This window comes from Strix uralensis, chromosome 23, assembly GCF_047716275.1.
Source record: "Strix uralensis isolate ZFMK-TIS-50842 chromosome 23, bStrUra1, whole genome shotgun sequence".
Lineage (NCBI taxonomy): Eukaryota > Metazoa > Chordata > Aves > Strigiformes > Strigidae > Strix > Strix uralensis.
In genome coordinates, this window is record NC_133994.1 from 726,251 (window position 1) to 751,355 (window position 25,105).

General features: G+C 59.6%; 1 protein-coding gene across 5 annotated transcripts; it reads left to right on the top strand.

Moving 5' to 3' along the window:
• Positions 1 to 310: 310 nt before the first annotated feature.
• On the top strand, positions 311 to 22,286 carry NPHP4 (nephrocystin 4). Of its 5 annotated transcripts, XM_074892904.1 has the most exons (29): positions 311 to 340; positions 1,035 to 1,225; positions 1,779 to 1,910; positions 3,550 to 3,722; positions 4,033 to 4,097; positions 4,359 to 4,514; positions 5,473 to 5,609; positions 6,139 to 6,305; positions 6,389 to 6,515; positions 9,307 to 9,489; positions 10,185 to 10,314; positions 12,405 to 12,451; positions 13,043 to 13,230; positions 13,335 to 13,526; positions 14,164 to 14,351; positions 14,926 to 15,086; positions 15,478 to 15,658; positions 16,695 to 16,823; positions 16,964 to 17,166; positions 17,239 to 17,465; positions 17,560 to 17,749; positions 17,907 to 17,990; positions 18,092 to 18,248; positions 18,541 to 18,626; positions 19,315 to 19,400; positions 19,742 to 19,913; positions 20,481 to 20,660; positions 21,443 to 21,586; positions 21,700 to 22,286. In XM_074892904.1, the coding sequence occupies exons 1-29, from the start codon at positions 325 to 327 to the stop codon at positions 21,838 to 21,840; spliced, it is 4,233 nt and encodes a 1,410-aa protein (XP_074749005.1). In that variant the 5' UTR covers positions 311 to 324; the 3' UTR covers positions 21,841 to 22,286. The 5 variants fall into 5 exon arrangements, 4 of the variants coding, with proteins under 4 accessions (XP_074749005.1, XP_074749003.1, XP_074749004.1 ...); XM_074892902.1 differs by having other exon boundaries at positions 21,443 to 22,286; XM_074892903.1 differs by lacking the exon at positions 12,405 to 12,451 and having other exon boundaries at positions 13,043 to 13,226; positions 21,443 to 22,286.
• The last annotated feature ends 2,819 nt before the right edge of the window (positions 22,287 to 25,105 follow it).

Sequence of the window (25,105 nt, forward strand, 5' to 3'; positions counted from 1 at the left end):
ACGCCGCTCCCATTGGTCGAGCCGGCGGCGGGGCACCGCCCCCCGCGGTGCGGCACCATCGCCCTAGTAACCCGATGCTGAGCCGGGCGCGACCACCCGCGCGGGGAATGGGGGACACAGACACAGACACACACACGACGGACTCCGCTGCCGCCGCTCCCGCCGCCGCGCCCCGCTCCGGCATCGCCCCGCCGCCGCTTCTCTCCGTTGCCCGCCGGTGGCGGGGCGCGGGAGCCCGGGCGGCGGGAAGGGGAGCGGCGGCGGCGCGTCCATGTCCCCCGTCCCCCCCCCAGGCCCGGCGCAAGGTTGGTCGGGCCCGACAAGATGGCGGCGGGGCGCGGTGAGTCGGGGGCGGGGGGCTCGATCCGGCGCCGCCGCCCGGCTGCTTATAGCCGCGCGCGGGGGCACATACGGGCGCGTGCGGGTCCCCCCGTGTCCCTCGTGTCACGCAGTGCGTGACCCCCGCGGCCCCGCGCGCGCACGTCGGTCCCCAGCGGGGTGTGAGGGGCGGGCGGCGGCAGGTACCGGGGGTCGCTGGGCTGTGGTCGGGTCCTGCCGCCGGTGGGGGCGGGCCCGTGCGGCTGTGGGCTTCTGTGCGTGCCCGTGCACGTAGGTCTGTGGTTTCTGTATGTACACGTGCACATGTGCCTGTGGGTTCCATGTGTCTACATGCACATGTCTGTGGGTTTCTGCATGTACACATGTATGTCTATGGTTTCTGTATGTGCATGTACACATAGATCTGTGGTTTCTGCATGTACACATGCATGTATGTCTATGGGCCTCTCTGTGCACACGTATGTCAGTATGGGGGGCTGCTCACGCCAGGGGCTGGGGGCCCGCCCCAGGGGTGGCCCACGTGCCCTGGGTGAGGGGTGCTGGCCCCAACGGGCGCGACGCCCTGACGCGCTGCCCAGCTCCCCCGAGGCTGGCGCGGCCCAGCAGCCCTCCCCACGCGTCCCCTCGGGATCGTGCGCGGCTCCGCGGCTCGGAGCGCGTTCCGGGAGCCTGCGCTTCCCTCCGTCCTTTTCCAGCCGAGCGCTCGCCCGAGCCCACGCCGGGAGCACAAGGCGGCCGTCGAGGGACCCAGATGAGCGAGTGGGAGAGCGTGTTCCTGCAGAGCCTGGCGCTCCCTCCGCACGGCCAGCGGAGACGGGCTCGCCCGCCAGGCTCCACGGCCTTCTGCTGCGTCCTCAAGTACCTGGAGGGGGCTGCCCTCGCCCAGGTACGGGGGGGCTGCGCTCCGGCAGTGCCTTGCTGAGCCCCCCGGCGCTGCCGGGACTCGCCCTGGTTGGGGGCTGGAGCTTGCGAAGTGGGAGGTTTTCAAAAGGAGGTTACTTGTTTGGGAGGAACTAACTGTTTTAAATCTCCCGGAAAGGCAAATCGGAGCCGTGTCTCCATCCCTGCGTTCTCACCTGCAAATCTGAGTTAGCGTTCAGTTAGTTTATAACTTAGTAGTTAGTTTAGAATTTAGGGTTTTTTAATTTTGAATTTAGGTAAACATTTTTAAATTGAAATCTCTGTGTAGCACTTTAAAAGCCTGCTACCCTTTATTATATCTTTAACATTCCCTTGTCCCCCTCTTGCTTTGCCTGGGGAGCCCCGGGCTTTCAGACAGGTTCTCCAGCGTGGCATGAAGCTGTACGCGGCCGCGTGCCCGCTTTGGGCATCGATTAGCAAACGGGAATTATTGGTCCTCTCTGAAGTGTGTTTCCTGCAGCTTTGGGGGCCGCTGAGCCGGCGTGTCCCTGAGCCCCCCGTCCTGCCGTGCCTTGCAGGGAGCCGAGTACCAGCTGCGCCTCTCCCTTTTCGATGCCACCTACCACCACTTCTTCGGGAGGACGTGGAGGAGCGGCCGGCGAGCTGCCCACGCCGCCTCGCCACGCCTGGCCAGGGTGGCTTTCAACGAGGTAGGGTGACGGGGGGGGCTGCGGGCGGGCAGGGAAAATGCTGGCAGCCCCCCAGGAAGGGGCAGCGAGAAGCCGAGGGGGGCTGCGATCCCGCAGGGAGGTGGCAGAGCCGGGTCCGAGGAGGGAGGTTTTAACGCGCAGAAGGAAAAGCCGCCTCAGCTCGCGTTCGGCCTGGCGCCGCTCTCCTCTGGGCCTGTTTTCCCCCTTCAGTCTGGTGGACGCGGAGCTCAGGGAGCTTTTCCCTTCCGGCACTGCCCCATCCTTTGCGCAGGGTGCACCCCAGACACCACCCGCTTATTAAGCTTTGACGCCCAGTTTATTGGACTGGGGAAACTGGGGCGCTGGGTTACCTGCGGGATGTGCCGCCTGTGCTGCCTGCTGTGTTCGGAGCCGGCGGCAGAGAGCAGTGTTTCTTCACGAGTGGGAAGGAAGGGAAGGAGCAGCTCCCGCCCTCCGCTTTTCTTTCCGTACTTGAGAACTAAACTCGCCCCAAACCACGTTTCCATCCGCTGCGGATCCCGCAAACCGGGGTGCCCCTTGCTGGGGAGACCCCGCCGCCCTGGAGCGTGGTCGACAGCTGCAATGTCACGTTTTGGAATTAAACTTTGGTTTCCAGCTCCTCCAGTGCTCTGTAGCACTGGTTAGAGCCGCGCTCCTTCATTACTTAAACCGGTAGCGGTCGCGGGGGGGGCATTGATGCGCGTGTTTCTTCCACGAGTGTTTTAATCACGGGCTGACCCCTGCTGTTTTGAAGAGGGGTGGAGAAAAACTGTGGCCGAGAGCGCTGCGGTGAGGGAAGCGCAGCTTGCGTGCTCGCCAGCCTCACCGGAGGAGGAAGGCCTGTGGGCAGAGGCCGGGGTCTGTGTGGTGGGTCAGGGTGACCCCGCGCTGCAGCGTCCCCACGGGGCTCAGCGGGTAGGAGGGAGCTGTTGCGGAGCGGCGTTAGCGTTCACGGGGGAGCGACAAGCCTGGTTTTACAAGGGATCTGCTTTAAGGGCTCTCTGTGTCCTTGCGAGGTGAGGCATCGGTCTGCAGCCAGCGGTCATTATTTCAACGTTTTGCAATAAAAGATAATAGAATAACGATTTATTTCCCTGGGTTGATGCGGTAATGTCTCTCTCCGTTATCCCTTCCTGACAGCCTGTGATTACAGTAAATGTTTTCCCTGGGACACCGCTGTAATGAGTTTTTAATAGAAAGATTAACCTAGCTTTAAATCCTGTCCCGGGGAGGTCACCTGTGTCCCGTCCCCTCCTGCCCTCAGCGCTGGGTCACCCCTATCTCCCTTCCTCACGACAGGAGGGTTTGCAGCTCCTCTGACTTTCCCCGTGCGGGGCTTGTCGTAATGCTGCGGGTCAGGGGCACCTCGAAGTCCCACTCGTACGGGGGCTGCGGCCTGCGAGTTACTCTGGAAAATGGGTGTTAGCAACAAAAAAAAAAGGAAAAAAAGTTAATGATGTCTGAGGTTTAAGGAGGTTGAGATTTCTGAGCGTTGCTGGAGGTCGCTTGCCATGAGCTGCCTTCTGGAAGTTTTAAGGGATGTTCTGGTTGTGCCGCTGGCTGTCCAGACACAACAGGTATTGCTCTGCCTGCAGCTGCTGGCTCTGAAATGCCCTTTCTTTCTCCTTCCCCACCCCAGACCGTTTACTTCCACACCTCCTTGAACCACCCCAGCATCACTGCCGTCGTGGAAGTGGTGGCGACGGCCAGGAAGGGGGACGGGGACTCCCGGCATCTCTCCTGCGGCTTTGGACTCATCCCCCTCTTTGGCAGCGGGTCGGAGGCGACAGGCCCGGCTGCCGAGGACAGAGCGTAGGTCCCCCCGCTGCCATGTGAGGGGGCACACTGGGAATTGGGGTGGCATGGCTGCTCTGGGGAGAGAAAGGGTGGTCCTGGGGCTGGGGAAACAAAGCCCACGTTTAGAAAGCTGGAGTTCTTCACTGCGGGGGAAGCAGCGATGGGTCTGTAGGAGGTGCCTGTCCTTTCCCTGAGGGATGGGGCTTTTTCCGTGGGTACAGAGTAGGAGGGTGGTTTCTTCCCGTTGAGCAGAGGCATTGTGGAAGATGCAGGTGTGCTTCGGGGTGGGTTTGCTGACCACTGCGTGTCTGCTCCTTGCTTTCAGACTGAAGCTGTACCACGGGACGCCGTGTGCCTTGCTGCATCCGCGCTTCCAGGACCCCCTGGAGAGTAAGCGGCAGCACGACGTTGCGTCTCGCTCCTTTCTTGGCGGCCTCTCACCCAAACGAGCATCGCGTGTGCCCGGTCGCTGCGATACGTGGTCCATGCCCCGGTCGCACTAAGCGGACGTGCCTTACGGGAAAAGCTGGGCTGGGCCAACCCGGGTTTTCCTTTGCTCCCAACACGTGCGTTTCTGGGTAGTGATTTCTTCAACAGTGGCGTGTGAAGCTGCCTCCCCTGGTTTTGGTCACTTTGGGATGTTTTTTTCAGAGAACAAATACCTGACAGTGATGGAGAAGAGCCACCTGCAGTACACCCTGAAGCCCCACCCACCCCTGGAGACGATATTTCACCTCCTTCCCGAAAACCTTCTGATGTCTGGGCTGCAGACCATTCCCGGCTTGCTGCCGGCGCGTGGAGACGTGGGTAAGGGCTCCTTCCCTTTCCCCACTGCCTGCATCACAGGTCCTGGGGAGGCAGCAGGTCCCGGGGAGGCTGCAGGCAGGGTGCTGGCTTTGGGGAGCATGATGGGGTCTCAGCAGCATGGCTCCTTGGCAGGAGCATCTCCCCCCGTGTGGGCTGGCGGGGCTGCAGCCCTTGCGTTCGTAGCTCAGCCTGAAAGATGTCAAAATGGCTTCGGTCTGTTCTCCTTCTGTTAATTGCTTCGCTCCTGGGAAGCTGCTGGGGATAAGTGGTGGTTGGTTTAATTACAGTTGTTCAGTGGAGTCTTCGGAGAAGCCCTTGCAGCTTGTTTAAAGTCGTGCTCCTCGGTGGCGGGGCTGAGGATCGCTGGGGGTCTGGCAGGATTGGAGGGGGGGACAAGCTCTTCCATGCTCAGCCCTTGTTAGTCTTTCCCTGTGGGTAGCAGCCATGCCGTTCGAGCTGCTGCAATTAAAATTATGTGTTCTGAAGATTCAGAGGGTAAAAAGTACTCTCCGTTCTGCAGCCGAGTTATTCTTCAGCTTACTGCCTGGAAAACCCGACTGGTAACCATTTTGGGGTTGTAATTGTTAAAGCCCAGAGAGACCCCCAAAGCAGCCGAGTCCCCAGTGCTGCTGGGAAGCAGAGGAGGGGAGAGCCAGCGTCTCGTGCTGCTCGGCGCTGCGGTGGTGGTGACTTCATTACGGATGGAGATTGCATCCATTGTCCCCAAAAACGATGGGTGTTTCTGGGTCTCCCCCGAACGTGAAGGCGTGTTTGTGCCGGGGGAAGCACGAAGGTTTCATTGTCCACCTCCACAAACACCCCATGTCCACGTACAGGTGGTGGCCCAGTGGCCAGGGAGCCCGTGCATGGCCACCATCTCTCCCCGGTGCTGCCTGCGGCTGGGGCCCGGCTGCCGGTGCCCCTGCGGTCCCAGCGATGCCCCCCCTTGGCTTTGCAGGTGACTGCTTGCAGAAACCCCGGCTGATGAAGCCGGTCACCTGCTATCTGGAGAGGCTGTCTGTCCGGCTGTACCCTTCCCTGGAGGAATTTGAGGAAGAACTGCTGGATTTAGTGAACAGCGATCGCTTACTTCAGGTACTGCTGTCGCGGTTAGGGCAGGGGAGAGCTCAGTGCACGAGCAGCGATGCCGGCGCTTCGTTCACGGGCGCAGTGGAAAGGTTCAGATAAACGGTGCTCGTGTACTCATTTCGCTTGGAGTCCCTGATTTTTTTGCAGTGCCAGCCTTCTGCTGGCTCTGCCGCTGGATTAGCACACGGGTGCTCTGCGCAGGCTTTGTTTTGTACGTCCAGGCACTAATAAGCAGAATTTGGGTTTGCTCTACTGTGGAAAGTGTAAGATAAGAGGCAGAGCGTATCGAGTAGGTCGCCTTAGGAGCGGCAGTGCTCGCTGCGCAGCGCTGGCCAAGTCCTTTATTTGCCAGTTTTGCACCAACTCTGTCATAAAGACAAAAGATTTTAATATCCATCAGCCGCTGGCGGGGGCGTGGGTCCCGGTTTTTTGTTTCTGATGGATCTGCTGAACTTTCCTGGCCGCGGGTGGCACGGGGAGGGATGCTGTGCCCCCCTGTGCTGCCTTGCTGAGCTGGAAAACTTGCCTGCCGCAGGCTAACGCCGCGCCGGACGGTGCCGGGGTGGAGGTTCGGGAGCGGCGGCTGCACGTCGGCGTCCACAATGGCCTGTGCTTCGTCCAGGCACCGCAGGTGGCCGTGCTGGTGCCGGAGGCGGAGGCGGCGCGGGGCAGCTGCCCGGGGGTGCCCGGCTCTGGAGCCAGGTAAGGGGGGGACCCTCCACTGCCGGTGCCAGTTCCCTCCTGCCTTGGGCGCTGCCGACAGCTGCTGCTCCGTCCTGGTGCAGGGGTGCAAGTCAAGCCCTGGTGCTGCGGAGCCGTATCCACCTGAGCGAGATGGTGCCTCACCCGGCGTTCGGGGTCTGCTTCCAGCTGGAGTACGTCTTCCGCAGCGTGGGGAGAGCCGGCGGGAAGGTAGGTGAGGGTCTGTAGTGGTCGAGGGAAGAAGTAAGTGGTCTTCTTTGCAGTTTTTGCTAGCTGACCAAGTCCCCAGGCGTCGTCTTCCTAAATCAGCGAGATCATCCTCCCTAGATTCTATCTCTGTCCTTTTGTTCGAGTTCCCCTCATCTTGGTTTGCCCAAGTGCCCGTTGAGGGCTTTGAGTCTGCCATCAGTGACTTGTCTAGACAGACAAAGAGGCGTGGGAAGACAGTTGAGGAGTCCTTGGGAAACAGACACAAGCAAAACTTTCATGCGTCACAGTTTAGCCTTAATCAGAAATTTATTTGTTTGAGCCCTTTTGATGTGCAGAAACAGACTCTACAACTCGGGGAGAGTTATAAAGCAGGTGTGTTTATTCCGGTGCCGGGGTGCAAGGGGGTTTCTCCACAAAGCTTGCACACCAACAGCACATTTTACCAGAAATCTATAGAGTGTAGATATGCATATTCATAGAGTCACACAATACAAACATACATATGTATTAGTAAGGTGGAGTCAGTTCAAAAGGCTGGTGTCAGCAGTTCTCTGCGCCTGCGCATTGCCTGCTGGTGGGCGTCCTCGGGGGTCTTCTGGAGGAAGGCTCACAGTCTTCCTCACCTTGTACTTTTCACCCCGTTCTTCGGAGCACGCGCAGATCCTCCTAACTAATCTCTCGAACAACAAGAGTGGTCCCAACCGGTTTAATCCTTCTGTCTTACCTAAAAGCACCAGCACACTGGTTTCTGCTGTCCACACATGGCTACCTGTACTCTAGCTTGTCGGAGCACATCTGCTTCCCAAGGACACGTCTCTCGTTTTTGACGGACACGGTAGTTCTTGGTAAGATTCCACAGAACAGTCGGGGCAAGCAGGATTATTAAGCAATATTCAGAAATTATTATAAGTTGCTATAAGTAAATAAATTGCAAAGCAGGTGATCATTTCCCTGTACCAATTTCATTCTAATTATGTGTGGTTATGTTTCTCCACCGTGTATATGGATCTGAAGAAGTGTAGCCTGCAGCAGTCCCATAGTGTTCTGGCAAGCTAATTTGGAAGATTTCAGCTTTTTTGACTTAAAAAAAGCCTTTTCTTTGGAATATAGCATTTATGCCAAAAAGAAGTTAACCCCTCCAGCTCTGTTTTTTCTTTTTTTTTTTTTTTGAATGCTGAGGTTTTTCTGGGAGCTTCAGCCTGACATTCTCCAGCCCAGGAGAGGGCTCTGTATTGAGTGGGGCACCTCACTCCTTAACACCTACTTACCGATCATTTACAAGTATTTCAATTTAACCTTTCCAGAGGTTAAACCGGGCTTAGCGAGCAGTTCAGCCCTCCCCTCCAGAGACCATTTGCTGTTGGAGCCATTAGCTGGCAGTGCAGTGATCGATGGCCCTGGGTTCCTTAGGAGGCCCTAATTGTTCTGCTGAGACGCTCATTGAAAATGCAGTAACTGTCCACTCTTGTTAGAGCTGTCCAGAGCAAAATGGGGGGAAAACGGGTGTTTATAAGGTGGGACACAGGTACCAGGCCAGAGGGATTGCTATTGAGGGGGGAAGGAGAAGCTGAGCCTTGCTGTCAGAATCTATGTGTTGGGCTCAACTCCTTTGAGAAGCTGAGGCCCAAGGACCCGCGGGGGTCTGGGGCTCCAGGCGCAGATCTGTTGGGCTGTGCTGGGTGCTGGGAGCCCTGGTGGGGCGGCGGCGGAGCTGGTTCCCACGGCACAGCCTGTGGGCAGAGCGGTTAATCCCAAAGCCACTTGCCGAGCTGATCGCCTTGTCCTCCGTGCCATAATTAGCAGGCTGTGAGCGTGATTGCGGGCTGGTAGAGACCTCTCGGTTTGCTTCTGCACCTCTTCTTCGGCGTAGGGGGAGGCTGTGGATGCGCCCGGGTAAGTGGAAGCCCTTGTGCTGCCTTTCCCGGCTGCTGGGGCCGGGGGGGCCAACACCCATCCCAGCAGTGAGGGGGTGGCAGCCCTTTGGCTGGTGCTGGTGTCTTGGGCTCAGCCTACGTGTGCTAAATACGTACGAGGGATGAAAACCCTGCAATTTTTGGAAAGCGCTATATTGTGCTTTTCTATTTTATCGGCGTTACATCGTGCTGATCTGTAACCTAGAGGTGTAGTCCCTTGCGTAACCCGGAGAAGGGATGAGCTGCGATTGCTGGGTGGCTCCTGGCCTGCGGCTGGAGCCTGCGGGAGCGGGAATGGTGCCAGCGAGGGTCTGGGGAAACAGGGACCCTGCGACAAAACCCAGGGGGTACCGGTGTGGGAAGGGCAGTATGGGGTTTGCAGGGGGACGGTGGGATCCAGGACGGTGTGTAGCTGGGGCCGTGAGTCCATGGTCAGCCTCGAGGAGGGGAAATTGCGTAGGAAGGTGCCGATTCCGCCTGTGGTGCTGCTGGCAGAGGGAGAGAAGCAAAGCTTGAACCCCTGCAAGCCGTCTCAGTCCTCTTTCCCTGAGAGGCCTCACGATCCCGGGTCCTCTCCCTGGGACCGATGTGTCCCTCTCCAGCAGAGAAGTGTTCCTGGTGCTCCTCAGTGCCTGCAAAGAGGTGGGAGCGGAAAGGTGTGGTCGGTGGGGGCAGAAAAATGGGTGCAAAAAGAGAAATAAGGCGCTGGAAAGCGGAATGACTCCAGAATGGGTTGAAGGGGAGCGGTTTCTGCAGCGCAGACGGCGCGGTGGGAGATGAGGGCCCGTGTCTGCCCGGTGGCACCTGCTTCCCCCATGCTGGTGGCGAGACCAGGGTGTCTGGCGCTCACCACGCTCCCCCCCCTGCTCCCCCCCCAGGCCCTGCCCAGCAGCACCCGCGCCGAGATGGCCGACATGCGCTCAGTGCGCTGGGCCGTCTGGAGCCCCGTCCCAGGTGCCGGCGAGGCGGACGTGGTCCTGCCCCTGCGTGGCGGCGCCCGCCGTGGCCCCTGCCAGGCCCTGGTCTACCGGACCCCACCGAGCAGCAGGAGCTCCCGCCAGGTAAGGGCTGGCCTCTGCATCGCGAACGCGTGGCGACGCTGGCGGTGCCTGGGCAGGCTCGGCGGCAGAGAGGCTCTTGGCCAAAACCTGGTTAAGTGCCCGGTGACGGGACGTTCTGCAAATCTGGGAGGGAATGAGGAGGCCCAGGGAGAGGAGGGTCGCGGCGCCCACCCCTGCCAGTGAGCGCCAGTGCCGCTGGTCAGCACGGTTAGTTATCGCCAGCCTTCTTGGAGGCCACCGTGACCTGAGCTGGCTTATTCTGGGTGGTCACAGGCAAAAGATAAAGACCTCACTCCAAAGTATTTGTCAGCAAAAGGGTGTTAGGGCTGGGGTGAAGGGGTGACGGGGGGCAGCTGAGCTACGGCCATGGTGCAAAGCTGCAGGGGTTGCTCTCTGCTGCGGGGTGGGGTGGAGGGACGGATGGATGGAAGGATGGGTGGGTGGATGGATCAGCATCTGCAGAATTTGCTTAGTAAAATCTTAGACCAGGTGGCAGTGGGTGGAGTTGGCAGGTGTGTGTGTGTTCGCAAGGACAGGGGTATTGCAGCAGCCCATGAAGGTGCAGCCCCTTGCTGGCTCTGCCTCTGGCTTGCGCTGCCATCTCGCTGGCTGCAGGGCAAGGGAGCTGTCTCTGGGAGGTACGAGGGAGGCTGCGTGTAGCACGCTGTCTAAAAGTATTTCGTTTCCAATTTCAGGGGAAGCACGTGGAGTCTGGGACTGTCCAATTCCATGTTTCCACTGATTCGGAAGAACATCTTGTAACTGCTGCGGAGATCCTACGTAAGGACAGGGACGAGCCGGAGGAGCCTCCCACGCCATCGCTGAGTGAGTGTTTTCCAGATCGCTGACATTTAAAATACAGAGTGTGGCATCGGTGTCTGCTCAGGAGAAAAAACGCAACTTCACCGAGTTTCAGCGAGCTGGTTTATGAATTACTGGAGTGAACCGAGTTTCCATCGAGCTGAATTCAGCTCCTTCTAACTTGCAAAATTCCCCACTGATAGTAGCGCTGAGCCACGTGCAGAATCCCCAGGGGTTTCCAGCTCCCATTTTGGGTCACTCTGGTGGCATTTGGGCTCCTGTGCACCAGCAGCCCTGGGCTCTCTACTCATCCCTCTGCACCCTGAATCCCTCCGGAGGTGAGGACAGGGGAGGTGTCAATTACAGGCCAAGGAAAAAAATAATAATCTCGTTGCGCTGCTGTGTGGGGAGCGTGACAGCAGCATGCGATCGATGGGTGCACGGGCTGTGCCAGGCCGGGGAAAGCCAGGCTGCGTGTGTGCACGTGTACGTGTGTCTATAGTGCAGGGCTGGTCGGGGTTTCAGCACCCGTCTGCTGCATCTGTTGGAGGCAGAAGGAAAACTGCCATTGGCTTGGGCACGGAGTTGAGTCAGTGCCCCGGTCTCCTGGAAGTCCTTACTTCTGTCTAATCCCCTTTTTGTCGTCGGTGGGAAACTCCTCTGCTGCGTCGCGCCTGCTCCTGTGTGGGTCTGAGTGGTGCTCCAGATTCCTGACAGCATCTAAATAGGTTTCTGGAGCTCATCCAGCTCCTCTGGCGAGCCGGGAGCTGCCAGCCGGTGGGTCAGGGTGATGCCCGGCGCGGTGGGTGCCTGTCCCTGCGCTGGCTCCAGTGCTGCTGCGCCTTCCACGAGATGGCAGTGGCACCGTGGCTTTGCCGCCACGAGTCCCGGCTTTCTGCCGGCGAGGAGCCGGGTTTGCTGGCAGAAGGGGCTGTAGAGCAGAGAGCTTTGCGGGTGAAATGAAGGATCTGGGCACTGGGGCTGGGCTGGGTTTGGCTCCCTGTGACACGGCTGCTGCTGGCGGCAGGCAGGACGTAGAGGGAGTTGTGGTGGGGTGAAGGGAGAAGCCAGCGTGTGCCCGGCACTGGGCTGTGGTGCTCCGGCTTGGGGGGAGCATGCTGGAGCATGGGCAGGGTGCCCGGTGAGGAGAGACGCCCCAGCAGCGCAATTTTGGGAGGCTGCATCGCTCCGAGGGGCTGGCGGCCCTGGGGAGAGCTTGGGAAGTGCAGCAGTGGCCCTGGAGCTGTGCTGTGAGGTGGGCGGCCACATGCAAGAGCCAGCCCGTGCCCTGAGCTGTCACAGAGAGTATTTGGTGATAATGTTTTGTACAGCTCCGTTGGAAAACATGCCACCATCTGGCCCTCTGGCCAGGGGAGGCCAAGCGCATCTTCTGTCAGCTCAGCTGCCGGCGGTGCTGAGGGATCTGTCCATCAGCTCCTGAACGCTGGGCAGAGCCTTCCTCATGGGGAGAAACCAGTGCTGGAGATGTGAGGGAGACAGGGGGGTTGGGTTCCCTTAGCACAGCAGTCTGCATGAAATAGCTGGAATATACATGGTGGTGAAAGCAAAATAAGGCCTCAGCATCACATGGCCGCAGAGACAGAACATCACTGCCCCTGGTCTGCTCCAAAGGACCCACGGCTCGGCGGCAGGGCAAGCCGAGAGGCCAAGTATAAACACGGTAAAGCTCGTTTTGGGGCACGAATGCACAAACAGATGAAGGGAGCGACAAGAAATAATGGAGGAGCAATGAAAACCTTAAGTATCCTAAAACTTTCACGTCTCATTAAGCATCCCACTTAGACAGCGCCGCATGGCCGCAGGGAACCGCTGCGCTGTCTGGGGATGGGGAGCTGCCTTCCGCGGCAGAGTTAGCCTGATTCCCAGCAAAACAAGGGATGGATCTGGAGGCGTGCTATGTTACCCCCCTCGGCAACAGTCTTATTGGAAAAATAAGTGGTAAAGCGCTGGTAAGCTACCTCGCTGAGCTGGTTTCACCCCCAGAATTTAAAAGGGATGGCGGGAGGTTGAAGGGGGCTCAGTGGTGGAGGGCACAGCCACAGGGCCTGGGGGCAATGGCTCCGCTCCAGCATCTCTCCCGTCCCTCTCCGCAGGTCCGACGGCCCCGCTGCCAACAGCAGCCTCCCCGCGGGGCCCGGGGGTAAGTGCCATGGGGATGGGTGCGAGCGGTGGTGTTCCCGGGGGGTGGCACAGAGCATCCCCCTCAAATCCACCTCCTCTGGGGGAGCAAAATGGGTCCTGCCTGTAACATGCTGGGCGAGATTCCCTGAGCTCTCCTCACAGCCCAGATGTGTTTGTAAGGGCAGTTCTGGGTGTTGACAGCCCAGATTTGCTGGGTACCGTTGTCCCCAGTACGTGCTGACAGCGACACACGATCTCTTTGTGCAGAGCTACTGGGATTTAGGGAGAGCTCTGAATACCGAGATCCCTCTTTATGCTTTTTTATATCTTGATGCAGGGATCAATGCACGCAAATATTTTTGATGAAATGAAATGCCTCATAAGACCTCATTAAGCGGTTTAATTTTCCTGCTGCATTTTCTTGTCCTTCCCCTCGTGGGGGGAACCACAACAGCTAGAGAGGGAGCAGAGGTGTGGACCCACGGGCAGCCGTGCCGAGTCTCGTTGGAGCGGTGATGCCAGAGCGGCCTTAGCCTGGAGGGGCTGCTGGCCTGCCCAGCCATCGGGGGGGGCTGTGGGGACTCACGCTTGCCACTCTCCCTCCCGCCAGCTCTCGGTGTCCCAGCTGCGGGGCCAGACCCCGGCGCGGCACGGCCCCAGCTCTCGGCAGGACGGGGGGATCACGCACCTGGAGGCCGACCTCGGCTCGCCGGAGCCCTGCGCCGGCGACCAGCTGCAGGCGCTGCCCTTCACCCCGCTGCAGGTGCCTATCGCCGCTGTGGGGCTGCAGGCAGGCAGGTGATGCTCGGCCGCCCTTCCCTGGGGTCCTGCACCCCCGTGGCCCAGCCCGCCGGGGTCCCCCGTGGCCGCTTCCACACGGCTCAGCCCTGTTTCTCCGCCAGATCCCGCACGCCGCTCTCCCGCGCCTCCCTGGCGCGCCTGCATGCCGCCGGCTTCCCGGAGATCCTGGACTGTAACCAGGAGCCAGTGCAAATCTCGGAGCCGCCGGAGCCGGCGAGTTTCAGCCCACAGCTGGAGGAAGCCGACCCTCTGCAAGGCAATGAAATAATCCTGCAGTTCCTGGCTTTCAGCAGGTGGGACAGTGGCTCTTTGCGGTGCCTTCCACGGGCAGATCCCGGGGGCCTCCTCGGGGAGGGTCCCCAAATCTCCCCAAGCCGCTTCCCTGCTTGACCTGGAGAGGTCCTTGCAAAGGTGCAGCTTCCTCCAGCACCTACCCTGGAGGCAAAGCCCCGGAGGGTTTAGCGATGATGCTCTTGTCCTTTCCAGGCCCTCTTAAATCATATTCTTTTTTTTTTTTTTTTTTACTGTACCCATTAGCCACAATATGGTGTAAAAGCCAGTTAATGCCACGTTTCTCCCTAAATGCATATGGAGTTGAGAAAGTTGGCACCTGTGGGGGTGGTTTTGGCTGGGTAAGGCCCCACTTGTGTTTTTCCCGTGGATGGCAGTGTGCTGTGTGAAGGTAAAACGCTGCCTTTGCTGGGCTTCTCCATCACAGCATATGGCGGGAGACAGCTGGAAAGATGAAGCTTTTTGGAAAGCCCAGGCAAACCATATGCCCGCTGTCTTCAGAGAAGTCCAAATACTTGTGATGCTGCCGATCTTCTCTCGTTCTTCTGCCTCTTGGTGTGTGCCAAACGCACGAGGAGCTCGTGATGGGGAGGCAGCACCGCGCTGTGAGCTAATCCAAACCCCTCTCTCTCCCCCAAGGGACACCCGGGACAGCGTGGAGGGGACGTGGCCGAGGACCATCTTTCTCACCTTCCAGTTCTACCGTTTCCCACCGGTCACCACGCCACGGCTGCAGCTGGTCAGCACAGCCGGGGGGCTGGTGGCCGGGCCGGCTGTGCCGGCGCAGCTCCTTGTCCGGGTGAACAAAGACGGGACCCTTGACACCGGTAAGCTCCAGTTTTAGCATCCTCGTGTGGGTGCTCCCCTTCTGTCAGTCAGATTTGGGCTCACCTCCGGGCTGAGGAAGGGGCCAGTGTCTGCTTTAACAGCAAACCTCTGCTGGTTTGGTGAAAAACGTTCATAATGTCCAACGTTCGAAGTCAACCGCTGGCAAGCGTTGGTGGTGTGATTTGCACACCCAGGCTGCCGGCTCGCGCTGCAGCCAGCTGAGCACCTGTGGAAAGAAAGGCCAAGTGTGAGAGCGCAGCGCCCGGGCTGGGCGCTGCTGATCCTCCTGGCTGAGGGCTTTTCTTTGTTTCTGTCTGGGTCTTATTAAATTCTGGTTCCAAGAAACACCGGACAGTTGTGGCTGATGAAGCTCCTTCTCCATCTGGAGCTGTTGATGGAAATGGGAGGGTGTGTCTGTACAGAGCGAGGGTTGCTGTGGGAGTGAGCCGGTCCTGGGGAACCTTGGATCTCGCTAATTGCCCGGCGGGCTCATTAAGTGGAGGAGAGTGGGTTTGCGAGCAGGCGGGCTTCTCCGGAAGCTCCGTTTCCGTGACGATGCCGCCTGTCTCGCAGGGCCGCCGGGCTTGCAGCTGAAGTACCTGGTGGATCCCGCTTTCCTGCGGGCCGGGGAGCGGCGCTGGTTCCTGCGGTACCTGGCTGAGCACAGCCTCCAGATCGACGTCTGGGACGGAGACTCCCTGCTCCTCGTCGGCTCCGCTGCCCTGAAGCTGGAGGTATTGGTTAAACTGAAGGTTTTTCTCCTTAAGCCCTCGGCACCCCTTGGGATGAGGGAGACCCTGGCCGGGCATGCAGGGGTGTTGAGGAAGAGCCTGACTTTTCCTTTAGTCCCACGTTAGATGCTGTTGTGTTGCCCTCGTGTCTTTCGTAATCGAGTTGCTGTCAGCCCCTCCGTGTAACCGAGACCGATGTCAGCCTGACATCACGGGATTTGTCATCTTCTCCTCAAAAGCGATGGCAAAACATTAACTTTCTTCCACTTCCCTAGAACTCCTGCAAGGTTCTAGGGCTAAACCCCCAGACCCAGGACATTCAGAGACATCCTTGCCCAGACCCCTTAACCCTCCCCCAGAGCAGACTCCCCGGTAACTTGTTCCCCCTCCCCAGCCCCTGCTGCGCCAGGGCCGGGCGGCCATCAGGACCCACCATGAGCTGGAGGTGGCCACGACCGAGTACGAGCCGGACGTGACGGTGATGGGCCGGGAGGCCCTGCGGCCCGGCGCCCTGCGGCCCCTCGGTGTCCGCGTGGTGGTGAGGGGCCGCCTCCACCTCTGCCTGGCCAACGTCGGTGAGCACCCGCGGCACATGTCCCTCGCCGGGTACCTCCAGTGCCGGTCCGAGCTCCTGTCCCGGCTCCAGCCGCTCGGCTCTGGCGCTGCCAGGCTGCGGGCAGGGCAGGGTGTGCAGCTCCAGGTTGTGCTCAGGGTCCCTACCCGGCTGCAGATGCCGGCACAGCTGGTTCCGTGGGGCCAGAAAAGAGCACGGGGCTGCAGGAGGAGCGCACCGGGCTGTACCCCAACGAAAAGCACACTTGTAAGAGTGTTATTCTTCCCAGAACCTGCTGGCTGCTTTTATTTTATATATTTAATTCCCTGTCCTATAAATGTGCAGTGACTCCAGGTTTTAAAATCTTATCTTCAGAAGAAAGATTAGCTCCATTTGAAGATATCTTAAATCGTCATTTCCATACTTTGCCTGCAAAGGGACGATAAGCTCCTGGGAAGGAGAATCCGAGATTCACAACCCAGGGAGAGCTTTAACTCATACCCTGCGAAAGCAGAGGGAGAGGAAGCAGGGACGCTGCGCCAGGACACCAGCCGCCCTTTGATTGTTGGGTTTTTTTCCCCCTGTCCTCTTTTTTTTAAATTTCAAAATACTGCTGTTACAAACAGTATTGAAAATCTCAGTGCCCCTGCCTGAAGGCTGGGGATGGGAGTTGTGGTCTGGTTTAGAGCCTCGTCTGGCTCTGCCTGGCCGTGACCTTTGCAGGAGCGTGGCTGTGCCGGTGGCAGCGCTGCAGCCCAGGGCTGGAGAAGGCAGAAATGAAAGCCAGGGCGGTGAGGGGCTGGGGGTGACGTGCTCGGGATGGCGCCGTGTTTCTGAGGCTGCTCGGGCTCTGGGCAGTCACCTCTGGGGGGATGACAGCCGTAGGCTCTGGAGGGAGCGCCACAGGGCTCACAGAGTGTTGTTAGCAACCGCATATTTGCTCTTGCTTTTTAAAAATTGTCTGTAAAGAGCTGCAGTGAGTATAAAAAATGTGTAGTAGATATAGTAACAATGAAAAATGGATGGTTTCTGCTCACCCCCGTCTGTGCTTGCGGCAGGCCACCCGTGCGAGGAGACCCCGGGGCAGCCACCGTCCCCGCTGCCATCCCGCTCCCGCCCCGTGCCCGCGCCGGATGGTGCTGGCAGCATCGCAGCCGGCAGCTGGTTCTCCCTGAACGCCGCCGGCGGTGAGTCCAGCCGGGTGGGGGCTCGGCCTGTCCCCCCCTACGCAGGTTCGGGTTGGCAGGGTCTCTGCTGCCGTGGTGCCGGCGCTTTGCCGTGCTAATTGGGGGTCCCCGGTCGGTGCCGGGGTGCTCTCTCCCTGCAGGTGGGCGGGTGTCGCGGGCACGGAGGCTGGTGGAGGTGGATGGTGAGTTGGCGGCCGCGCTGTGCAGCCGCCGGCCGGAGACGAGACCGACCCCCCCGGCCGCCCCCGGCGAGGCCACGGCCGCCCGCCGGCGCAAGCTGCGGCGCATGGCGCTGGTGCGGCAGCAGGAGGAAGCTGGCGGCGGGAGGACGCTGCAGCTCTCGGTGAGGAGAGGGGTGCGGGGGGCCGGGGACGCCGCAGTGACTCCAAGCTTATGGTCCCTTCCCTCCCGGCAGGGCTGGCAGGAGCAGCGGGGCCGGCACACGCGGGACCTGCAGCTCATCGATGCCTACCGGGAGCACATCAAGGGTGAGAGCATCTCCCGGATGCTCAGCCAGGCCATCACCGCCACCCGCACCGTGCGCGCCGTGCTGGGGACTGCCGAGTTCTTTGAGTTTGCCCTGAAGAACCCCTATGGCGTCCAGCACACCGTCACCATCGAGGTCGACCACCCCGAGCTCAGGTGGGGACTGAAGCAGGATCTCCCTCCGCGTGCGTGGGGAGGTGCCAGGGTGGCACCAGTCCCCCCCCAGCACTGCTGCCACTCGCTCCCCCAGTGTCATACTGGACCCGAGGGAGTGGCGCCACTTCAAGGAGCTGACCCGGAGCGTTACGCCGGTAGAGGAGGAGATGTTCCACCTCCGTGACGACCTCAAGCCTCAGGTCTACCTGCGCCCCAACGAGACCGTCCACATCCCCTTCAAATACCAGACGTTCTCCGCGGACCCCGCGGTCGTTGCGGCGCAGGTAGGCACAAGCTCCCCCCCATTTCGAGCTGTTCCCAGCGGGAAGCGTTTCCCTCAGCTGGGTTTGTGGGTGCAGGGCAGGGTGGTACCGGCACGGGGAGCCCTGTGCAGGTGTCATGGTGTTGCACCCCGAAACAACCAGCTCTTGAACCCTGCAGGGGCCAGCAGGGCTGGGCGCCGGGGCCGAGGCGGCCGCCTGCTCCCTGGGGAAGAGCGGAGCTGGACAGACAAAGCACATCCAGGTGAGGGAGCCCAGTGAAAACACTGCTCGAGGGGCTGCGCGGGAGGAGAAGCATTGCTCTAGCAAAACTCAGTCCCTTTCCTGCCGGCCCCCCCGGCACAGGTCTCCTTCCAGGTGAGCCGGGGAAAGCCCATCGCGCTGCTGCGGGTGAAGGTGGAGCCACAGCCCCACGTGGTGGACCAGACCTTCCGCTTCTACCACCCGGAGCTCACCTTCCTGAAGAAGACCATTCGGCTGCCCCCCTGGCACACCCTCCCTGGTGAGCCCGCGGTGTGCCCGCCGGTGCTTGAGCTCTTCCCCATTAGCTGGCGTCCATGCTTCATAGGGCCCTTCCTGGAGGGGCGGGCGGCATCCAGAGCGCCCATCGCAGCCTTGGGCTCCCCGCTCGCTCATCATCTGCTTGCCTGTGTTAATTGTGCATTTAATTCCCTGCACCGTGTAGTTTGCTGGTAGCTCAGCATAAAGGATTCTGGTCGGTGGGGTGCAGGGTACCAAGCATGAACGGAGAAAATGGTGAATGTGGTTTCATCTTGGTCTCTCCCCCTCCGCAGGCGCACCCGTGGGGATGCCAGGGGGGGAGCGTGAGATGTTTGTTCGCTGCAGCGACCCCGACATCATTTGTGAAACCAAAAACATGGTACTGGTTATGCTGGGGCGTCTGTCCTCTGTGTCCTTCTCCTCTGGGTTGTTTCCATTGGCAGAGAAATGCCTCACACCCACAGAGCACCCCCATTTATCAGCCTGTGGTGGTGAAACGCTGGCAGGGATGAAGCTGGAATTACCATTTTTCCCAATGAAAAGGAGCCCCCTGGGTTTTGCGGTTGACGCTGGGTGTTGCACCTTATCGCGTCCGGCCGCCGCTCCGTGTCCCTCCCCAGGCGCAGCCCTCGCTGGCGATGCCCAACGCGGGTTTCCTGGGCTTTGCGGCTGGGGGAGGTAGAAGGGGAAAATGAACTTGGGCATCTACGTGCAGATGGTGACGAAGGGTAGTTGCTAATCACCACTGCAGAAATGCGTTAGTGTGATAATTGGATTACAGCTTGTTAGAAAACTTGGGGAAAATTTGCCAAAATTTGATTACAGATGCAGACCTGGAATGCGATAGTCGTTTGTATCGTCTTTTGTAATTAAAAATACTGGAAGAGCTCAGCCAAGCTGTATAATAACTTAATAACATAGTTTATCGAGAGGCTTAAAGCATCTGCTTTTGTTAAGTGGATCGGTGGCGGGTTTTTCCGTTAATGGGACGGAAACCCTGGAGCCCTCGTTAGCTGGTGTGAGCGCGGGGTGAACCGTTGGAACGATGCTCTGATTCCTGCCCGCAGGGGCCGGGGGAGCCGCAGGACATCTTCTTAAAAGTAGCCGGAGGACCGAGCCCGCAGATCAAGAAGTTCTTCGTTGCTATTTATACGTACGTAGCAGGACCCCCAGAAGCGCGAGGCGCTAACCCCGAGCGCGCGGCAGGGCGGGAGGGGAGCGCGCCCCGCCCTTCCCTTGCTCGCAGCTTCCCGGGCCCGGCCGGCTTGGCTGAGCAACGCCAGGCAGAGGCTTCCCAAAGCGTTTGCAGCTTGGGGCTTTACATCCTTCCCTCCTCTAAACAACCCCTGGCCAGAGCATCCCTGGGGTGCGAGCTGATGCCTTCTGAGCCCGCCGGGCTGTCTGTGCGTCAGAGCAGGCGCTGGGAAGGGGGGGACGGGAACGGGGGCTCCCTGGGAGCCGCCACCGAGCCGCGTCCATCCATCTGTGCTGCAGGGACGCCTGGCTGGCGGTGCCCGTCCAGATCTGGCAGTTCTACCTGCACTCGCTGCAGCGCCTGGACGTCAGCTGCACGGCTGGGCAGCTCGCCCGCCTCTCGCTGCTGCTGCGGGGCACCCCGGCCCCGCGCAGGGTGCAGGCCTTCACCTCCCACCCCCAGGAGCTGGAGGTAAGCCCTGGTGCGGGGACGGCCACGTCCTGGGCGGCTGCGGTGGGCGGGGGGCTGGCCTGGACCAGCCCGGCGAAATCCCCTGCAGAAAGGGGAAGGCAGCCCACTCGGAATTATGAAGGATTTACTGCCATGAAGTGTTTGCGATAATTATCTTTTGATTAGAGCTGTCACGTGTAGGATCATCGGCACGAAACCCCAGAGGGCAAATTATCTGCGTTAATGAGACCGTCTGAAGACTAACAATTTCTTTAGAATTCATTCGGCCGTAATTGCGAATGTGAATAATAAAAGGCACGAAAACTCCATCGCTGTCCCATAAACAAAAGCAAAAGCCTCCTGGGCGAAGCCTGCGAGGGGAGGGAGTCCCCGGCTCTCCCCAAGCAGCTCTTCCCCTTCCTGAGACGGGGCCGGTCCCATCGTGTTGGTGGGGTGGGATGTGGTGGCGGTGGCCGAAGCATACAGGTTTTTAAGAGCATCGGATCTAGTTCATGCTCCCAGCTGGACCTTGCAGGGGTGCGACAGGTCACTGCAGGCGGCTGCAGCTCCCGGTGTTGGTTTCTGCAGGTGGATCCAGATGGCGCCTTCCTCCTCCCCGCCAATGGCATCCAGGACCTGTACATCGGCGTGAGGCCTCGGCGGGCCGGCAGCAGGTTCATCTACCTCAACTTGGTGGACGTGGAGTCCCACCAGCTCGTGTCCTCCTGGCTGCTCTGCCTGTCCTGCAGGCAGCCCCTCATCTCCAAGGTACGGTGGCTCCCGCACCCGAAAAACACGGTGATGGCGCTGGACCGACGGTCGTGGTCTGGCCCGTGACCTGGGGCTGTCTCCTGCTTCTTCCTCTCTTTACATCTGGGTTTTTTGGCTCTTGCCACCCCAAGCACACATTTAGCCCTCGAGCGCTTGAATAATCTCACTGAAGACCACGGGAAAATGTCTTTCAGGCTGTTCTGAGGGCAGTCGCATGCTGAGGAATGTCAGCTCTGAAGTATCCCTGGTTGTGAAATTAAAGCTCCAGCATGCCGCTCTCCCTTAGCGCTGTGCTGGCCGAGGCCAGGCCAGATTTCCTGGCTAAGGCATTCTCCTTTCTAAAAACATTTTCCCGAAACCCTGGGTACCAGGGGAAGTTCTGGTGGGTGTTTAAACCGATGCCCCAGTGTCCTGCCAAGAGTCAGCCGGCCTGCGGTGCCACGGGGTGTTACCTGGGCGAGCACCTAATTAGGTGGAGAATGAGCTGGCCGGTCCCGGCCGCTCCCCTGACCCTTTTTGTTATTGGGCTCATAATTCCTCCCGCAGCTGCACCAGTGCCAGCAGCAGCGCGAGGAAGATGCTTTTGCTCAGCGGTGGTTTCTCTGTACCGCTGGCAGAGATCAGACGTACGGTGTAGGAGGAGGGGACACAAGGCACCGTGCCCCTGAAATGCCCCCGTGGTGCGTTGGTGCAGGAGGGGACTTTCTGTCGGTTTGGGGGTCCCTCTGCCCGCCCCGCGGTCTGTGCTGCCTCCGCCACGGCTTGTGCTCGACCCGCAGGCGTTCGAGATCTCGCTGCCCGCCGGCGGCGGGAGAGGCTGCAACAAGCGCATCACCTACACCAACCCCTACCCCTCGCCCAGGCTCTACTTCCTGGGCACCAACCGGCCCGACCTGCTGCAGTTCAAGGAGGATTCCTTCGAGGTAACATCCTGCCGCCGGTCCCCCCTTCCCGGCCCCCTGTACCGCGCGGTGCTGGGTGGGAGCCGGGCGCGCTGCCGCGTCCTGCCGCCTCTCCTCCGCCCACTGTCCCCCAGGTTGCCGGCGGGCAGGTGTACACCATCGGCTTGCGCTTCGCCCCGAGCCAGAGCGCGGGCGAGGAGGAGATCCTCATTCACATCAACGACCACGAGGACAAGAACGAGGAAACCTTCTGCGTGAAGGTTCTCTACCAGTGAGGCTACCGGTCCAATGGGGCAAAGCCACTGGTCTCTGCGCCGGCCGCCGCGGCAGCTCCTCTCCAGGGGTGCCCGTGTCTCTCTGGGGAGTTGTGAGCCCGGTCCCCTCATAGTCACCTCACCAAGCCGGGTGGTCTCGGGGATCGCCGGGCACTGCCGTGGGCACCGGTGGTGCCACGCGGCTCCATCTGCACAAATCGGGGAGGGCGATTTGTTACCGTGCATCGTGCCCGTAGGATGTCTGTATTTTTGTTAAGCATTACTGTATTTTAGGCATGTCAGAATCTTTTTTTAACTTAAAAAGTTTGCAGATCTGATTCTGCAGAATATTTTTAAAGTATTTTATATTCTACACTGATTTTTGTACACACTGAAGCAGTTTTCTGGGATTTTTCAATACTTTTTACTCATCCTTGATCAATTAAATGTGCAGCGCAGAACTGGCAGAGCGTGGCGGCGTTTTCTTCCGTGGGAGGTGGGAACCCCTCGGCATCCCCGTCCTGCAGGAGGTGGGTGCTGGGCTTGCCCAGGGGAGCGCTGGGGGTCCCCTGTGTCACCCCCCCCTTCCCTGGAGCATCCTGGGGGTCGGGGTGGGGAATGACGGGAAAACAAAGGTGGGGGCTGATGCTGCTGGATCTGGGGGCTGGTGGCCCTGTCCCAGGGCGTTGCCATCTTCCTCAAAGGCTCCGCCAGTTCATAGCCCAGTTTGTGCTGGCGGGCGTTGGGGTCACTGCGGGGAGGGGGAAAAATACAGAGAAGGGGTGGGGGAAAAGGGAGGCAAAGGCAGAGCCGTGGCAGGCAGCCCTCCCCCCCGAGGGGACTCGTGCCCCTGTAGGGACTCGTGCCCCCGTGAGCGCCGCGTCCCGTCACGGGTCTGAGGCTGGTGAATTAGTCGCCCCGATGAAGCTGTGGGCCGAGTCCCTCTGCCTCCCTAGGACTGATCGGAAATGACAGCTAATATTTTAAAAATTATTATACTGTCTGCAGCACAGAGAGGCCCCTAAGTCGGGTTATTAAAGTAGATTAGCTGAATAATTTTCATTACGTTTTCATACAACGCTATTTCCTGAGGCTTATGGATGAGCTGGGGCTGCACCCTCGGCCGTGGCAGAGGAGGCAGCTCGTGCCCAGGTGCTCACAGCCCCTGGTAGAGGATGTGCCACAGCACTGGCGAGGCCACTAAGAAAAGCTGGAAAAGGCTTTTCCATTAGGAAACGTGTCTCGTGGTCAGACCTGGACACCCATGGCCCCTCCTCCTCTGCGATGCTGCCTGTGCCCGGGGCAGGGCTGGCTGATAAAGCCTCCGCCAGCACCGGTTTAAGAAACCAGAGTGAGAATTTGTCACTTCTTAGTGGTGTTGAGGTACGAGGGCAAATGCTTTGCAGAGCCCCACGTCCCTGCCGTGATGGAGTGGGTCTGGGCTGTCACTGGCCAGCTTTGGCTAATGCCAGTGGCTTTGTGGTGGTGATGAGGGTGTAACGAGGTGGTTGGGTTATTTACACAAGTGCCTGCATTTAGCTGCAGAGTTTAATCGGGGTGCAGGAATCGGGGGGCAGGTCAGGGCAAGGCAGGGGCACAGCTTGGGGATTTTCCCTGCTCTCCTGCATTTCCAGTGCAGGTGGGAGCTGTGCTACTTTCCCCAGCCCAGAATACCCTTCCCACGGCACAGACGGTCCCATAAATCTTTGTAGGGCATTCACACGCCCTGCTGGTGCCTGTTTGTTTTCACTACATCAGCTTTAATTAAACAATTTCCTTTCTTTAAACATAAGCAAGCCATGGCAGTTGATCCGAGAGGGTTTTTTGAGGCTCGACCTGGTTCCTGCTGGAGAGCAAAGAGCCTCCGCAGAGGTGCGAGGGGTGCGGGAGCGCTCCAGAGCCCGTGCACGGCGCTGCTCGGCCTTGGACCCCCGGCCCCTGGAAACGCTGCAGCCGCTGCTGCTTGAGTGTGGGGCAAACACCGGAGCTGCCGCTGGGCTCTGCCGGGCAGGGGCTGGGCTGGAGGCACTTCTGGGGTTCAGGCTTGTTAATGAAGTCATCCTGCTAACGACAATACACTCGTAGCACCGTGTGCCCAGCATGCAGCTTGTGGTTCTCTTCCCATTTCATTCACGTCAGGAAGAAAATTGGATTCCAGTAATGATATAATTAATTCACCCTCAAAATCCCAGCTCACATCTCCTCACTAAAGTGCACAGGGAAGAAAGATTGGGAAGCACTTTCCGTGGTTTTGGTAACTCTCGGGACCGCGGGCTCCTGGGTGGCTGATGCCCGTGGGTCCGGCTGGGCTCCCAGAGGGGCCAGATCCTCGGAGGGACCTGGTGAGGGGCTGCCCCCCGCCACTGCCCCCCCGGAGCTCTGCTGCCGCGCAGCCTCGTGGCTCCGGCATTTCCAAACATTCCACAGCAGCTCGTTAATTGAGCTCATGTGGTGGGGTCTGGGAACGCTCTGCGTCACTGCCGGGCGCTTCAGCCGGCCTGGGGAGGGTTTCCACAGCCCGGCTTTGGAGCGAGGCTGGGAGCCTCGAGGGATGCTGGCACACGTGTCACCGCGCTGCTGCTCCGGTGCCTTTCCCGGCCCTCCCCCGCTCCGGGTGGCATTTCCCATCCCGAGCGGGGTGGGTGGAAAACCCATCAAAATTCATTTGCTTACCCAGCCAGGAGTTGTCGTCAGTGCGCTGCCGCGGCGGCTGAACTTTACTGATCCTCAGAACAAACAACCTTCCCGGGGCCGTGGTTGGAACCCGGGGGAGGCAGGAGCAGGCAGAAAGCCCTGCCTGACGCTTGTGCGCTGCCTTCCCAGGGGGGTTGTGCCGCCTCACCGGTGCCGGCACTGCTGTGCCCCCAGCCCTTGGCACTGGAGGTTTCAGCAGGTTTTCGGAGGCAGGCGGGAGGCATTGCAAGAACAGCAGCAGCGGGGTGGGAAGAGCAGCTAAATGGGCTCCCAGCTCCTGGCCATATGCCCGGCCAGCCCTACCCACCACGGCCAGTAGAAACGAGAAAATAAATTTAAAATCAAGAAAAAAGGGAGCTGGGTGCAAAAGCTCCTGCAGCAGCAAAATGCCCTTTCAGAGTGGGAAATGGGCTCCTGAGATGCCCAGGCTCCGGTAGGGTACTCCTTGGGCTCAAAGTTTTAAACCCAGCTTATTTTTCCCATTACAAGGACAAAATTGCGACTGCCTGAGAAACCTCTAATTAACCAAAGGCTCACCGTGATATTTGCTGGGAGCTTGCCAGCCTTGCAGTACAACATTACCGGGTATCTG